Genomic DNA, 16,645 nt, shown 5'->3' on the forward strand with positions numbered 1-16,645 from the left:
ATTGCGATTACAGGATGAGAGTAATGGAATACTCTGTTTACACCAATCATGTTATGTAGTTAATTGTGGAACTAGCCTGGTACCTGGGGTGAACACAGAGGTAGGCAGGATGTCTTGTTACATAAGAGAGCCACTTGCTGTTGAGTTTGTTCTGGAGTAATACTTGTAATACTGTACAAAGGAAGTGTGCAAGCTTTATGGGTGATCCTTTCATTAATTGTTGAGAATGAGTGCTTTTCATCCCAACTCTCACCCCCAGGTCAGTGACTCCTTTGAAGGTAGCTCCTACTTTTCCTCAGGAAAAAGATTTAGATAGCTGTTTGCTCATAAACATTTATATGTAACAAATTTCACAGTCCTTCTGAACCTTAGGCATGAAGATAAAGAAGCCCTGGGTTAGCTTGTTTGTTTGTTTGTTTTTGTTGTTGTTGTTTAATGGAAAGAAACAAAGGAATTAGAGTTTAACTTGTTAAATCCTGGCTTCATTATGGCAGTTTGTGGAAAACATTAAATTGTTACTAACTTTTTTTCATCACAAAAGTAGACAAGAGTGTAACCTGCTAGTATGTACTGGTTTATAGGCTAGTTGTTTTGAAAATACCGTGACCACTATCTCCTCATCTTTGCAAGGCACAAAACATTGATAAGCGTTACCAGGTCAATAGCAAGTCTCATGAAAGGATAAACAGGCTAGTCCTAAGAGGAAGGGGCTTCAAAGAAAAGGGTTGCTTTCCTTTGCTCTTACTTTTTGCTGAAGTTAGCTTTCAATTTGAACAAAATGAAATTTTTTATTTAAAATATTCCATTATTTCTTTATTCATTCATTTGCTTATTTGAGAAAGGACCTCACTATTTAGCCCTGGCTATCTTGGAACTTTCTGGGTAAACTAGAGTAGCTTAGATTAAAATTCATAGAGCTCCATCTGCTCCTGTCTCCTGACTGCTAGTATTAAAGGCAAGCACAATGACACCCAGCTATGTTTTATTTTATTTTATGAGTAATTTGCTTGTGTGTATGTTTGTACCCTGAGTGTGCCTGGTGCCCACCAAGGCCAGAAGAGGGCATCGAATCCCCTGGAACTGGAGTTACAGATGGTACCCTATCGATGCTGGGAACTGAACCAGGTTCTCTGCAAGAGCAGCAAGTGCTCTTAACCACAAGGCCAGCCACCTGTGCTGCACTTGCCCATTCTATTTCTTTCAGATGTTCTCTGTTCTCAAGTTAATATTAGGACATCTCCTCATTGCTTTGCAGGTAATAAAGATTCATCTAGGTGGAAGGTGAATTGTGCAGCACAACACTCTTCCCCCAACCCCGGAATTTTCCAAGTCTTAATATTTAGTTGTCTTAGTTCTTCAGTGTCTCTATGGTTAAGGACAACAGTAAGTTGAGTGGTTTCTCCTAGAAGACCACTGTATAGTAGCCATCAGTTTAACTCTCAGGTGGCATAGAGTGCCATTGGATATTTCCTGTACAGAAAGCAAGGAGAAACAGATCCTAGTGCACATTTCCATTTTTCATCCTTTGTATTGTATAAGGAAGTGAAAATTAGATGTAGGTGTCCTTGAAGGTGGCAGTCATACTCATGATTTTGGTAGAGAGAATGATAGCAGATTTAAGACGAATGGTGCTGCATTCTCACTGGTTGACTTTAATCATGTGATCAACCTTAATAATGTGATTTAATTCCCACAGTCCTATCAGGATGTTTGATAGCTTTCCATATAAAGTTTGACCCTGTTATACTACTATTTCTGTACTTTTCTAGCTATCCTCTCTGCTAAAGAAAAAGAGAATAAAATGTAGAAAGATTGCTTCGGAGTTTTCCCTGACTTGGGACAGGTTGCATAACTGTGGACTCCTACTACAGGTAGAAGCTCTAAATGGTTTTGCTGCCTCCAGGGCCTTGTCATTGCCACAGTTCTCATTTTTCTTCAAAGCCCATCTTTTGACTCCTAAGGATGTCTCCATTCCTCATGAAGTGTAAACATTACTGCCTATTACTGCCGCTTGTGGGTCTGCAGGGTTATTTATAGGCCAGCACTCAGAAGTGGACAGGGTGGCGACTACGGAATCTCACAGCTACAGGTTCAAAAAGAGCCGTGAAGAGGATTTGCTGGGTACAGTGATGGGGTGGAACAGTAAGTCCTTGATTAGTACACCTTCCAGAGACTCCCATAGCCGTTTATTCAGGAAATGTAACTTGAAAAAGATTAAAATCTTCCAACAGACCCTTTGTGGTTGAATGCCTTCTGGTACCTCAGCTTTCTTGCAGTGCTGGGGAGCTGTGTGGAATACATCCAGCGTGAGAGCAGATAGAAGCTGTGACTTAGAGGCCTCTGCTGTCCTCCTCTGAGAGACCTTTACACTTAAGTGTGATTGCTACTGTTTCAAACTAGAATGAGTCACTTTTTTAGCGCTATTTTTAAGTTTATGGGGACTTGAGGAGATTGGGCCTCATTGGTAGAAGAGGTCACTAGGGGCAAGTCATTGAAGGTGCAGCCAAGGTCTAACTGCTGCCCTGTGTGCTGCCATGTGAATATGCTTTGGCTACACTCTAGCACTGTTGTTTGCTCTTCTGCGATTGAATGAAACTTCTGATACCAAGAGCCGAAATAAGCCTCCCTTCCTTAGTTGTGTCTGTCAGGAATTTTGATCACAACCCTGGGAGAAATAATTAACACAGTGGTCAAAAAGGAGCACAGACAACATGGTTGTATGAAACATTTCTTTGGGGCCCTAAATGTGCCTGCAAGAGAAACAACCAGGAGGACAACATGAAAGTCTGAGTTTGGATCCCAATACCCCATAAAAAGGCAAGTTTGGTAGCTTGTGTCTCTAACACCAGTGTTGGGGGTTAGAGACAGGCAGACCCTGGGAGCTCCCTGGCCACCAAGCTCACAAGCAAAAATCATGGCCTGCGGAGCCATAGCAAATGGAAATTGAGTGTGAATTATTGGGTCTGTGCAATTAAACTTGAGATAAAAGGGCGAGAAACAATCTGGGAGGTAGAGGTTAAGGTCAGAGCTCTTAGGCTGTTACAGCAAAACATTATAGGTAAAACTCCATTTATATTTTAATCTCTTTCTCCCTTTTACTTTTGCCTCCTCTTCTTTGAACCAAATTCACATGATGGTTATTTAGTCTTTCTGAGATGTATGTATGGGGTGGCTCCACAAAACAATAAAATGGAACATCACATGACGGCAGCGTGGAAAACCTCAGGAAGGATGAAAGTAGCCGCATACAAGAAGATTTACTACATCTTTTTGTTTATGTGGACTTCCCCCCCCCCCACTGTTCAAGGTTTATTTGGTATTCTCGTTGGCATGACACTTGGGTAGTTGGTTACATCATTCATGTGCAGTTATGTGGACTTTTGAATAGGCAAAAAACATGAAAAATTCAAAGCAGTGGTTGGCTCTAGTAATGAAGCCCTAACCGTAAAAGGGCATAAAGGAACTTGGCATGATGTTCATAATGTCCTATATTTTGATGGGAGTTTGATATAACAGGTATCAAATGTGCCTGGTGTGGTGATGCATGCCTTTAATCCCAGCACCGGGGAAGCAGATCTCTGAATTCGAAGCCAGCCTGGTCTACATAGTGAGTTCTAGGACAGCCAGAGCTACATAGTGAGACCTTGTCTCAAAATAAGTAGATAGATAGATAGATAGATAGATAGGTAGATAGATGGATAGATAGATGATAGTGTTGTACTTGTATTTTCTTCTATCTTAGTCATTTAAACTTACAGCCATGTATTGAATTCTAGTTTGTATACCCATCCAGTTAGTCTGATGTTTTCAGCTTCCTTTGAAATGTGTAAAAAGTAAGATGGTTTGATGAATATCTGGAAGGAAAAATAGTAGATAGAGCAAATATATTGATAGGAGAACATTTATCATAGGACTGACTAAGTTGTTGCATATCTGGTAATTGCATCATTATTTCAAGTTACATGTATTTTAATAATAGAAATGGGGAGTGGGGCTGAAGAGAGGGATGATATAAGGTGCATTTGGCCTTATGGTGACTCAGAGCAAAGGTACATGAAAGAGTGGAGCCTGGAAAGAAAGCTACTTTGAGGAGATATTAACCTGATAAAGATTTGAAAAACATACTCACATATTTCCTGGTCTGTAAGTACTTATTATCCCTTTGGTGTTTTGATAGGGTTGTCAGAATGTTGTGAGTGGCATAAAAAACAAGTCAGTGTTTAATCCATGGCGTTAGTTCTTTCTGCCTTTTTCCCTGGCTTCCCCACTTCCTCAGAGGGACTGTTTATTAATATTTGTGCTTGGAAACATAATTATTTTTTCATGGACATTATTCTGTGGGCTTTTGTGGGAGTAGGGTTCAGTTCTTAGAATAGTGTGTATTAAAGCCATGTTTGCCCAGCAAGCATTCTATTCTTGTGCTGTTTTCCCCAGTCTCTGTCCGTGCTCAAGCAAACTCTGAATTGATTCATGTATAAATAGTTGTGGGAGAGAAAAGATATGAAAGACCAATTTGCTTGTAATGAAATTTGTGTTGGTCATACACAACGTAACGTGTGATCTTAGGAAACATTGCAGTTTGGGCTGAACAGAGATACCTGAGTGGTTAGGAGCTCACAGAGGACCTGAGTCAGTTCCCAGCATACAAGTCACATAGTTCACAGCTGCCTGTAACTGTAGTTCAGGGCATCACCTCTCTCTTCTCTGAGGCACTGCACTCACAGGAAAAGTCACTAGCCCTAAAGAAACTAAATCTTTTAAAAATTGTCCACAGGGAGCCAGGCCTGGTGGCACATACTTGTAATCCCAGCACTTGGGAGGCAGAGGGGCTGGTGTGGTCTACAAAGTGAGTCCAGGACAGCCAAGGCTACACAGAGACACCCTGTCTTGAAGAAAAAAAAAAGTTCATCAAAAGCATTGCACTTCATTGTAAAATCATATCTTCAACAGTGTGTTCATTCCTGTTGTGATATTCACATATTGGAGCATCTGAAGATCTCAGAGGAAAGGAAAATCCTGCGATTCATCCAAGAAGTCTGACAGTGCTTTAGCCCTACACCTGTCTTCACACAAGATGATGAGCCTGCAAAAGTGCTGCTAGTGAAGTTGACACGCCATCTGAAGGACAGGGCCAGAATAGGGAAAGGGGAGAGGGCTGGCAGGAGTGAGAGTGAGAACCTACAGCCAGCCGCTCGGCTAGCATTTCATCTCCCTGTCTCTGTGTGAGCTGATAGTGTCTTGCTCCAGGGATATGGAAGTGAAGCTCAGAGAGGCAAATGAATCATGCCTAGCCACCCCTGCTGTAAGGCCAGGCCTGAACCCTCTTCTGTCTGATGTCAAGACCTTTCTCAATTCTACCCGTGTTCTTAGTGGCCCAGGATGCCAAGAAGGACCCTTCATTTCAAGGGAAATAAAACCAAGCACATGGTTCCTCTCCAGAACTTATTAGTGTAGTTTTACAGTTCATCTCATTGTACCTGAAGATTCATTTCGTTTTCTCATTAAGCAAACACAAAGCTGGTCGTGCCAGCAATTTGATATGCCTTTAGTGTGAGGAACTAAAGACCTGTGTGTGCTTAACAAGTCTAACCTGTTTTTAGTGTTTAACTAGCCAACTCCTGTGTGAGCGTACTTTAAAAAGTAATTATACCCTTCAGGATATACCCATCTTAGTTCTGACAACTGTTCCCTGCAGCTCCCATCATATGGAAGGAACTGCATTTATTTCTATTATTGTTGTTTTTAATGGAAGGAGCTGTCATCACCTTCTGAAAAAGTTTAGAAATGGCTTGGTTCTCTTGGTTATTTGTTTGCTATTGAAGAGTTTGGATGATATTTTTTTTTTTCCTAGCTTTAGTTTGTCTTTACTTGAAAGGCAATTTTACCTGGAATAAAGTTTATTCTATGTAACAGTTTACCTTCAGGATCCTAGATATTTGGAGGCAACGGTGTCTACCCAAACTTGTCTTTTTCTGTTGTTGTAGAGTTTTTGGTCTTTGTTGACAGTTATTGTTACATCCCAACTTATAGATGATGGCCCTCGGGAAACACTTATGCATTTTGCTGTGCGGCTTGGACTGTTGCGGTTGACATGGTTCCTGTTACAGAAGCCAGGTGGCCGTGGAGCTCTCAGCATCCACAACAAGGAAGGGGCAACGCCTGTGAGCCTAGCCCTGGAACGAGGTCATCACCAGCTTCACCAGCTTCTGACTGAGTAAGTGTTCCCGTTCTTGTCACTTAGCCCCACCCCATAGTTCATAATAGTTCAGCCGACTGGCTCTGTATGTTGCCTGCCACAGACGGAGGTCGGTAAGCTTGCTCCTGCTAACTGCTTCATTGTTGAGAGACCAGCGTGAGTCATGTTACCATTTTTTCTTTTTCCTGTCTCTATTTTCACTGCTGCTTACTGCTTGTGTTTTATTGAAAATTCAATGAGATCTCGTCTGTGGAGGTAGTGTAACATTACTTGTGTATATATTATATGATAAACAGTTCTGCTGTTTCACGTTTTTTTCCTAGTATATCTTCAAGACATGAGCAAGCTAATTAGAAATTAATAGTAAGATGTCATAACAATATAAAATATGGTAAACAGTTGAATTTTGGTTTGAGACAGTTTCTGTGGATAAAATTAAGAGCAGTGGTTTCTTATGAGTAGCACTTAAAACCAATCACATTGTTGTGGAAATATGCAGTAGGAAATCCTGTTTGTCTTTGGGTTCAGTTCTGTGTTTCTTTAAAGACTCCTTTAGAGGAAGACTAGTAGTCAAAACATTGAAGTTTTTTTCCCCCCTTTATAAAAAAAAGAAGTAAATGCTTCAGAGTAGCCAGTGCTTTTTCATTGAATATTTTCTTGCTTACCATATTTTTTTTTACTAGTTTTATGATCATATTATATGAGCCAAAACTATATTGGTTCCTTGTTCTTTAGTGTTGAGGGACCCTTGTAAACCGAGGCAGTACTTCCAGATGCTCAGATATTTTGCTTTGCTTGAGTCAAATTTCTTTGAGTTGCATTTCCACGTCATTATTAGTTACGTGTGTACAAGGTAATCTGGAAAGCCTAGGAAGAGGGCATAGAATTTAAATAGCCTACAGTTATATAAGCAGAATTCTTTTCTTTTTTTCCCTTTCATTTGCCAAGCTTTTAACTTTCCGAGTCAGGCCAAGCAGAACCATCTTTGCAGACAGCATTGCATTGAGTGCCAAGATGCAGCAGTGGAAGGAGGGGCCCGCTTCATCTCGGATGAGCTTTGGACACTTGAGCGCTCGCATTCCAGAGTGCAGTCTGTTGTGTCCCTTCATACTTACTGTCTGGCCAGTGATCAGTTTCATTCTGTTGTTTGTCTCATGGTTTCAGCGAGGAGGCATTGTTCTAAACCTCGAAACAGCTAACTCAGTAGCTGCTATGAGTTCCTCCAGATTTGATGTTACTGCTGAGGTTTTACTGGAAAGCGGAGTTTGTTACAGGCTACTCTCAAATGGAGAAATTATATGATTGCAACAGCTTCATAATATGTTTGCACAGGGTGTCATGAGACAGTTATTGCAGCATGACTTGGAAGTTGGAGTTTAATTATTTTGGGGAGATTTTTGCTTACTTCAAAACACAGTGTCAGTTACTTGTAGAAAAGTGAAAGTCGCTAACACTTTATCTTAAAGGTGGGTGATGAAGGGACATCAACCTGAGAAATGGAAGTAAGAGGACTTTGATAAGAGGGTAGCCATCTTCTTGCAGATCTCTGTCCCTTAGCATGGATTGTTCTGGGTGGCCACTATCGTACAGACAAGGAAAATTGCTGAGTCACAGCTGGCAATTAAAAAGTAGATGTGATTCTCCTTATTCTCTCAGTCTTATTAGGATTTGCCAGAATTTCAGCATGATGGTGGGCCAGAAGAGATCATTTTCCCCCTCTTTGTTGTGGGAAGGTCTCTCTCTTTTGGCCAGTTTTTGTTACATAACTCATAATATTATGTAACCATCACCATGAACTAACATAGAAACCTGTACCCCATGAAGCACTCTGTATTCTCTCTTTCCCCATCCCCTAGTTAACGTATGTTCTACTTCCTTTATTCTAAGAACCCCCATCCTCACATAAGCAGAACACACGTAAGTGCCCTTCTGCATCTAGTTTCTTTAATATCATACAATATCCTACAGTTGCAGCTGTGAGCTGGGCATGAATGGTAGCACACACCTTTAATCCCAACACTTAGGAGGCAGAGGCAGGTGGATCTCTGTGAGTTCAAGGTCAGCCTTGTCCACATATTAAGTTCCAGAACAGCCAGGGTTATGTAGAGAGACCCTGGCTCAAAACCAAAAATGATTCAGCTGTGTTACATAGTATATATCAGAATCATAATGTATATTTTAAGATTTCTAAAAGAGATTTAAATGTTCTCGTCATAAAAATGGAGTGGCTAAGGTAATGGATATGTTAAGTGGGTTGATTTAAATAGTTTTTATACAGAATACACATAGTAAAGAAATCACATACATCATAAATATGCAGATATGTAGAGGGGTTTTTTTTTGTTGCCGTTTTAAAAGGGCACAAATGAAGTTAAAAGGTAGAAGTAACCTAAATGTTGAACAGCATATGAATAAACAAACATGTAGACAGAATGTGTGGGCGTGGAATGGGTTATCATTTATTAGAGAGGAAACAGGCAAATTACTTACAAAGAAGCAAATTAACTGGTTTATGGTAAGAAGGTAGTGACCCTGAAATAGGTGACAAATCTCCTAACAGGCTGTTCCTTGCTCTTTCTGTTGGTGGGATCTTTACCAAGAGTCTTGAGGAGTAGACTTGCTGGGACCCGTAGTTCTTTAAATACAGGTGAGCTATGGACATTCTGTGGTAAAACGCTGTTCAGCAGACTCATGAAGGTTAAGAGCTGTCGACTGCATGTTGCCAGCTCCCAGTGTATACTAACCTCTTTAGACATGCGATAACATGCCTGTCTTTCCCTCACATTTTACATTTCTTCCATATAGGCCTGGTCCACTCTGTCTCCGTCCCCTTCTCTCTAGCATTCTTTTTCTTTCCCCTTGCTTTGGTAGTGAGCTCAGGGCCTTAGGAATGGTAAGCAGGTACCTTTTATGACTGAGCTGCATTCTTAGCTCTCAGGTGTATATGTAGTATGTTCACCAGTGGAGGGCAGAGGCCAGCCCAGGGTGACTTCCTCTATTGCTCCACTTGAAAGGGTGTTTTTTTGTTTTTTTGTTTTTTCCTTTGCCCTGAAACTAGAGCTTGCTTTTTGTTACTTGGTGTCTGTTTGTCTGCTTTTGGCTAGACTAGTTGGGCAGCATCCTGATCCTCCTGTCTCCATCCACCAGGGTGAGAGATATAGCCCACCATGCCTGGCTTTGTATGTGGGTGTTTGGAATAGGAACTCAGATCTCTTGCTTGCACAACAAGCACTTTACTGAAACATCTCTCAGCCACAGCCTGCCTCTTTTGTAACCTCTTTTTAAGATTAAGACCAGATTGAAGAAGGGTTTTGTACTTAAAACACAGACAAAAAACCAAACAACTAAGTAGCTATTTACCTTCTAGTCTGTGATGATTACTATACTTGTCAATTTGAGAGAATCTACTGTCACCTGGGAGATGGGTCTCTGAGCACGTCTAGAGGAGATTATCTTGACTCAGGTTATTTAAGTAGGAAGAACTGCCCACTGTAGGTGGTCCGTTCCCTAGTAGAGTCTTGAGTCATGTAAGTGGAAAATCTGTTTCCTGATGGTGAATGCTGTATGGCCAGCTGCCGAGATGGACTGAATCTATGAGCCAAATACATTCTTTTGTTTTTCTTTTTTAAATAATTGTTTATTTTTTACATATACATTTATATTATTACATACATATGTATATATAATAAACTACCTATAGCAAGAAGAACCATGATACAATGAGGAATGAGACAAATGTTACATTCTTAGTGCTTTGGCTATTTATATTTGATAGCCTTGAAGAAAACATCTTTCCTATCTCAGAACATCTAAAATTCTGAATGTAAATCAGTATCTATTATATCTCATCATTATTAATTCAGAATAAATTCTTAAGTAGCTTTTTCAGCCTATTTTTCCACAGCAGCAGGAAGATAAACTGAAAAGGATTCTGAGCAAAAGTAAACAGAAATGCCCACCAAGATTGTATGATTTCAAACATAAGCAGGTGACATTATTTACAATGATATCATTCATAGAGGCTTAAGGGCACACTATGACCATATGGTATCTTTTTGTACTTTCCAAATAATTTTACATTTTAGTTCAGTTCCCACATCCCAACTCGTTCTCAACAAAAAGAATTTTTATGTTCATTCAATTAGTTTCACACCTTAAATATTTTAAATTATTTTTTAAATATTTATTTTATGTGTATTAATATTTTGCCTACGTATTTATATGCACTAACTACTTATACCTGATGCCCGTGGAGTTGAGAAAAGGGCATCAGATTCCCGGATCTGGAGTTATGAATGGCTGTGAGTCACCATGTGGATTCTGGGAACAGAACCTGGGTCGTCTGGAAGAGCAACAAGTCCTCTAAATCTCTGAGCCATCTCTCCACCCTTGAGTTCTGTACTTTCTGGGGTAATTCATTTGCAGATAAGAAAAAGTATACCCAGGTTCTTTATATTGTGCATTCACATATGACCCTCAGTCTTCATATGCTGTCCAGTTTCTTTATGATAATGGAGTAAGTCACATCAGGACCATGAAGATGAGGGGTTCTGTGTGGAGAGATGTACACATCCTGATGCATCTTCCCTTTCATTTCCTCTGGATTCGGCTTCAAACTGAGGCCTTGGACCCCAAATGTTGTAGCTCTGCCTCACTAGCTAGTAGCCACTGTGCCCTGCTGTCACCACAGAGTCACATCAAGGATACTTTTTAAGTTTTCTTTTTCTTTTGTAACCTATGGCTACCAACTTTCATATAGTATAGTGAAAAGAAAGGGGATATTTATTGACTAGTCACTCTCATTTTGATCTTATACTATTACTGTGAGTCCATTTATTATCTGAAATTTATCTTCCATAAAATATTATTAGCTTCAGAGGAGTTAATATAGTCCTGCTCCAGCTTCTGGTAAAGCGTAGTCATTTCTTCCAGTTCGCAGTTAGTTTTTTTCTTTCTTTCTTTCTTTTCTTCCTTCCTTCCTTTCTTTCTTTTAATTAATTTATATATTATGTATACAGTATTCAGCCTGCATGTGAGCCAGCAAACCAGAAGAGGGAGCCAGATCTCATTACAGATGACTGTGAGCCACCATGTGTTTGCTGGGAATTGAACTCAGGACCTCTGGAAGAGCAGACAGTGCTCTTAACCGCTGAGCCATCTCTCCAGCCCAAAGACTTTCCACCTGCCTCTGCCTCCAGTGTTGGCATTAAAGGTGTACACCACCACGCCTGGCTCAGTTTGCAGTTTCTATTCAGGATCTCTCGCTTGTCAGTGATGGATAGAGTAGGGGCAGAACTCTAGTTGGCAGGCTCCTGGCTTAATGAATTCTAAGAGGTGATGACCTTAGGTGAGGTATCCTTGGAACGGTCTAAGAAGAAAAGTTTGAACCATTTGTTACCAGATTTGACTCCTATCTCTCAATATCATCAAGAGTGAGTTTTAGAAAGTGGACAATTTGTAGAAAAGACAGCACTGAGTGAGAGCAAGGAGCAGTTCTAGGTGTCAGACCTGGTAGCATGTTGGCTCTATCATGTTGGAGCATCTTATTATAGGTATATTAAGCTTCTTTTCCTCTCATGTTTTACTTTCTTCATCTGATACAGGCTGATACTGTTTCATCATCCTCAAATGATAGCTAGTATGGAGTATGTAGTGCAGAGATTACGCCTTAGTTTCCAGATTCTGGAGGTCGTGTGGAATAAATAAAAGGGTATCAGTACTGGAGTTTGAAGAGAGACTGTGTTACGAGTTTTTGCTGAGAGGTAAAGACTTTAGTAAAGTCTTAGCTTTTTCATGTGTATGTGTGATTTAGAGAAAAGCTCTTCCACTCTGAGCCTATGTTCTGTGTCTTTTATAAATAAAACTGTTCCACCTCTATTGCTGCTCTGCCTCAGTCACATAGTGGTTTAAGCCATCTGAAGTTTGTGCAGATACTTCACTGAACTATGTGGTGATTTACACTAAAGTCTCCTAAAACCTTGTATAATGGCATTGATAAAACTGAGGCTGCTCTACTGTGCAACTCAAATTCTAGCTGGCTGGTCTGCTGAGAATTCGTTCCTGTAACGTATATTGTGGCTTTCTGGAAGCTGTTATGGAGACAGTTTCAGAGCAGCTACTTTTGAATGTGGAGTCTTCCTCCCTGAGGCAGTATCACAGGTTGAGTTTAAAATGATTTATAGTGCATTTGTCTTTAGAAGGAGTTTCTTTTAGGAATATTAACTCTAGATTATTAACATAAAGAACTGAGATATTTCAATTGCTAATAAGAGCCAATTTTATAACTATTTATCTTTGTAAGCTCTATCTGATTTTTAGTATTGATTCAACAAGTAATTATTTGTTGAATGCCTGTGTTGTACTAGAATTCATAGTTAATACATTTCAGATATTATTTTATTCCTACAGTGATCTTTCTGAAGTAAATGTTATTTGTGATTTGTGGATGAAAAATGGATGTTCAGAGAACTAAAAAAACTCCTGAAAGATTCATAAAAAGTGGCTTTATACAGACATCAGTGGAAGTACAAGGCAAACATTCTTCCCTGTATAGAAATTTGACAGAAAAAAGAAGAAATTCAGAGAGAGACTGCTAGGATGCAGAATTAAATAGTATTTAACTACAGAAAGGTTGCCTGCTTTCCATTTAGCCCCAGCCTCTGTCTGAAGAACACAAGATCCTCACTGTAATAACTTTGCATTCTTAATACTCATTAGGATTTTATATTATGGTTAGTTACACTTAAGCTTTTGCCTTACATTTTTGCATGTTATAAAGCCTGGTGGATGGGTAGAATAAATGCTGTTATCTCTCTGTTTTATAGTTGTGGAAACCAAGGCGAAGGAAATGAAGTGCCTTGCCTATCATCACAGGCCCGTAAAGTAACAACTAAACTTGGCCTGAAGTCTTCTGATGACATTTGTAGATGTGCAGTACAGAGATCCAGCCTCATAAGTACTAGGGGTACCAGCTAATGTAGGAAGTATTAGTCCTTCCCAGGGGGCGTTATGTTTGCAAGGTTTTGAGTCCTCCTTTTGAGGCACTTAAATATGAAACCTGAGTCCAGAATCAGGCATTTTGAATATCTACTTATGTGTACACATCTCACAGCAGAACCCAGGACTTGTATGTACAAGGTGCTCTGTGAAGACTGTGATTGCCTTTTTGGGGTCCTCTCAAGGACTTGATAAGTGGATCCCAATAGCTTATCTGTTACCAAACAAGTTTGGAGCCATTGCTTTTGCTCAAGAGGTGAAAAGACAAAATGGATATGCAGACTTAGCTCTAAAATAATGGCCAGAGAGAAGGGTCTGGAGCAGCTTGACATTGCTCTGGCTGACTCCCTTATATCTTGTCTGTTATTCCTCTGATTCCTTAGCCAGTATGTGGCTGCAATTAATGACATCAGTTTTTATAATCACTAATTGTTGTAATGTATTCTAGACTTTTGCCAGTAGAACTTCTGTGTTAAAAAGCAGGTAAGAAGGTTTGTATCCTATATTATCTAGGAAGTGCTTGGAGAGTGTTTCTTTCCTGTATCAGAGCAGCTTCATGGATAGGAAGGTGTAGCCTTTGCATTCCTTTGCTCGTTGGCCATTTACACTTGTGGTAGACAGACAGACATTGGTACTGATGATAGACAGCACTTGCTCAAATTGTGTCTTCTTGGCTTTTCTTTTCCCTAGTACTTTTCCTGTGCTGGTTACTTAGGGGACAGTGACAGTTCTGTCTCCTGCTGTGATTCGGATAGGGTTTTGGGCTCATATGTTGATCTTCAGTGTAATGATCATAGAAGCTTAGGCACAATGGACCGCCCCAGAGTCTGAGAGGACCACACTAGGAAGAGATGAGGGCATCTCTTGTAACCAGAACTGCTTATACAAGCCTAGTCCTGACCCCCAAGCCATTCTTTGGCTTTTGTCTATGCCGTTAGTACACCATGAGAGTCTTCCCAGAGCCAATGCTTTTACCATAACTTTTAGCCTCTAAACTCCTCTAATAACTCTTTTTCATTTGTACCTATCCAGCCTGATAAATTTCCTTATAGTAATGAACAGTGAAGTGATACACCCCCCATCTCCATCCCCTGAAAACAGGGGAAGAGGAAAGCAGTAAAATTTCTAGTGACTCTGAATATATGTGAATATTTATCTAATGATACCTAGCTAAGGTGATAGCTCCATTTTGAGCGGAATAGCTCTTTTCCCCTTGATCTAGTTGCTCCTCTTCTGGAATTTAGACTGTGCGGCTCCATTTTAGTACAGTGGTGGTTGATTTTGTAAACCTCATTGAGGTTTGGCAATGTTATAGCATGTGGTTTCATGAAGGGTATTGCAGGAACTCTCAAATAAGGAACCAGCTGTTGCAGTTCCTTGTCAACACCCCACTTGAGAGGGCTGGCTGGAGTGTTTTTGTCTTTTCTTAAAGTGATAGGATGAGTCTAGAACCCAAATAGGATGGGCTTGAGATATTCATGGTGCTTGGGAAGACAAGTGTAAGTATTGGCTTTCAAACTGATATATTATTACTCTTCCCTGCTGTTTCTCACTAGCTTTTTATTGCAATGGAACTTCCCCTGAATAACCAGTTTTACCAAGCCCAGAAAAGTGTATTTCCTTGTAGTTAATTTGTTGGAGGTTTACATGTATGTTAGCATTAAGCCTGATAATATTTGTTTTGTTTTGCTTTTTGAACTTGCAAGGTGAGATGGTAGAGAGGTGAATTATTGACTGTTGTGCAGCAACTAGGCTAGTTGGGATCAGTGAAGTCTGCTGGAGGCATTTTGAATTTTGCTGAATTGCAATTTATAGAGCCCCTAGGTTTAGTGCCTGTTATAGACTTAATATGAATACTATACCACTATCTCTAGAGGATGACTTCTAGTTTGTATTATTCTATAATTGAAGAATATGTTGTGAATCCTGTAAAATTTATAAAAACAAGTACCTAATATGTCTGACTGACTTCTCTTGCATATTATATCAAATTTTTGTGTAGTTTGTATGTGGCCATAATTTGAAGCTATTACAGTTGATAGGTAATATTGGGAAGAAGAGAGGCACACAGTTTTTTAATTGAGTCCGTGTATAGTTTCTGACCTTGATTTACTAGCTAGGTTTTTGGAAGCAAATTACCCCTCAAACCTAAATTTCCATACATGCACAATGTAAATACAGCGATACTAGCCCCAGACTTGTAAGGATTAAAGGTGGCTAGTGCTTTCTGGTTTCCTACTAAGCAGCTAATGTTGTTAACTTCATCCTTAGAATTTTCTCTTTTGTCTATCTTATCAGTATTTTGTCACCACCACTAAGAATAAAGTCCTAGTTCCCATCAGGACTCAGACTGTTCTTTTACATAACTCTCAGACCTCAGTTTATAAACACTTCCCCCATTCCCATCGCTTTACCTGCACGGCTATACTAGCCCTGGCCTCATTGGCCTGCTCATTGCCACCTCAGGCTCTTTATGTCTTCTGTGCTGTTTGCCTAAAGTTACTTGTTCCTTTAGCACCACTTGCTGACTCTTTATCATTAAAGTCAGTTATCATCATTGCCTCTGAGAGCGTTTCCTGATGACTTATATGAGGAGTACAAATTGTAATCCCTTGTAAAAGAAGTTGTGTTTTAGTAGGACCTGGTATCTCTTGTTTCTTCATCAATATATTAACAGTATCTAGACTCATAATAAATACTGAATAAATATCTGAATGTTGGAATATGTATAACTTGTCTAAACTTTAACTGTTTAGAAATGTAGTATGTTTGAGGTATCCAGATTTGAATTTGAAAGCAATACAAAGAAGATAGACTTCAGGTACAGTGCATTTATAATATAGTGGCATGCTATTTGGTGTTATCTTTTCTGCAAGATTTTGGGAGTTTATCCATAATAGAAAAAGACCAGTATGAACATTTGAAACAAATCCTCAATGGTTTCCTGTGCTGACCCAGCCCCTCATGTTTCAGAACATTTATATTTGCATTCTATGGTTCACACAGAACACGTCAACATCTTTATAAATATCTTCCAGAGCATTTACAAACACATTTCCTTTTAGAGCACATATGCTCTTGAAAATATTAAAATTTGTACATTCGCAACACCTCATTTACTATTTTAAAATGCAATTTAAAGAAACAGGCAATGATGACAACTGACTTTGGTGCTAATGGAACGGATAACTTTAGGCAAACAGCACATAAAGCTTATTCATCAGGTGATTTTAATGTTCAGTACAATGGTGTTCACATTTTCATGTTTAGATTTGTCATTTAAATTTCAGTAAGACCAACAGAGATTGTACATTTATGTCTCAATGAATAAGCCATTTAAACCAGAAGGCACGTCTTTGCTGTTTGATTTTGTTTTGAGTTTTTACTATGTGAGAAAACTAAAAATTTTAAAAATGAGCCTGTCTGCCTAATTGACTGTCTATGATTGAACAC

The 16,645-nt window shown here is 39.5% G+C and overlaps 1 protein-coding gene across 8 annotated transcripts in view; it reads left to right on the top strand.

Annotated features, from left to right (window-relative positions):
- The window catches only part of AKAP13 (A-kinase anchoring protein 13), a 281,857-nt gene that overhangs the window by 109,438 nt on the left and 155,774 nt on the right, over window positions 1-16,645 (top strand). For all 8 annotated transcript variants that reach the window (XM_084801414.1, XM_084801408.1, XM_084801407.1 and 5 more), the window contains exon 5: window positions 6,031-6,214. In XM_084801414.1, coding sequence (XP_084657540.1) covers window positions 6,031-6,214 — 184 coding nt within the window. The remainder of the gene's footprint in view (window positions 1-6,030; window positions 6,215-16,645) is intronic.

The sequence above is a fragment of the Acomys minous genome (assembly GCF_964271855.1).
Source record: "Acomys minous genome assembly, chromosome: 2".
In the NCBI taxonomy this organism is placed as follows: domain Eukaryota; kingdom Metazoa; phylum Chordata; class Mammalia; order Rodentia; family Muridae; genus Acomys; species Acomys minous.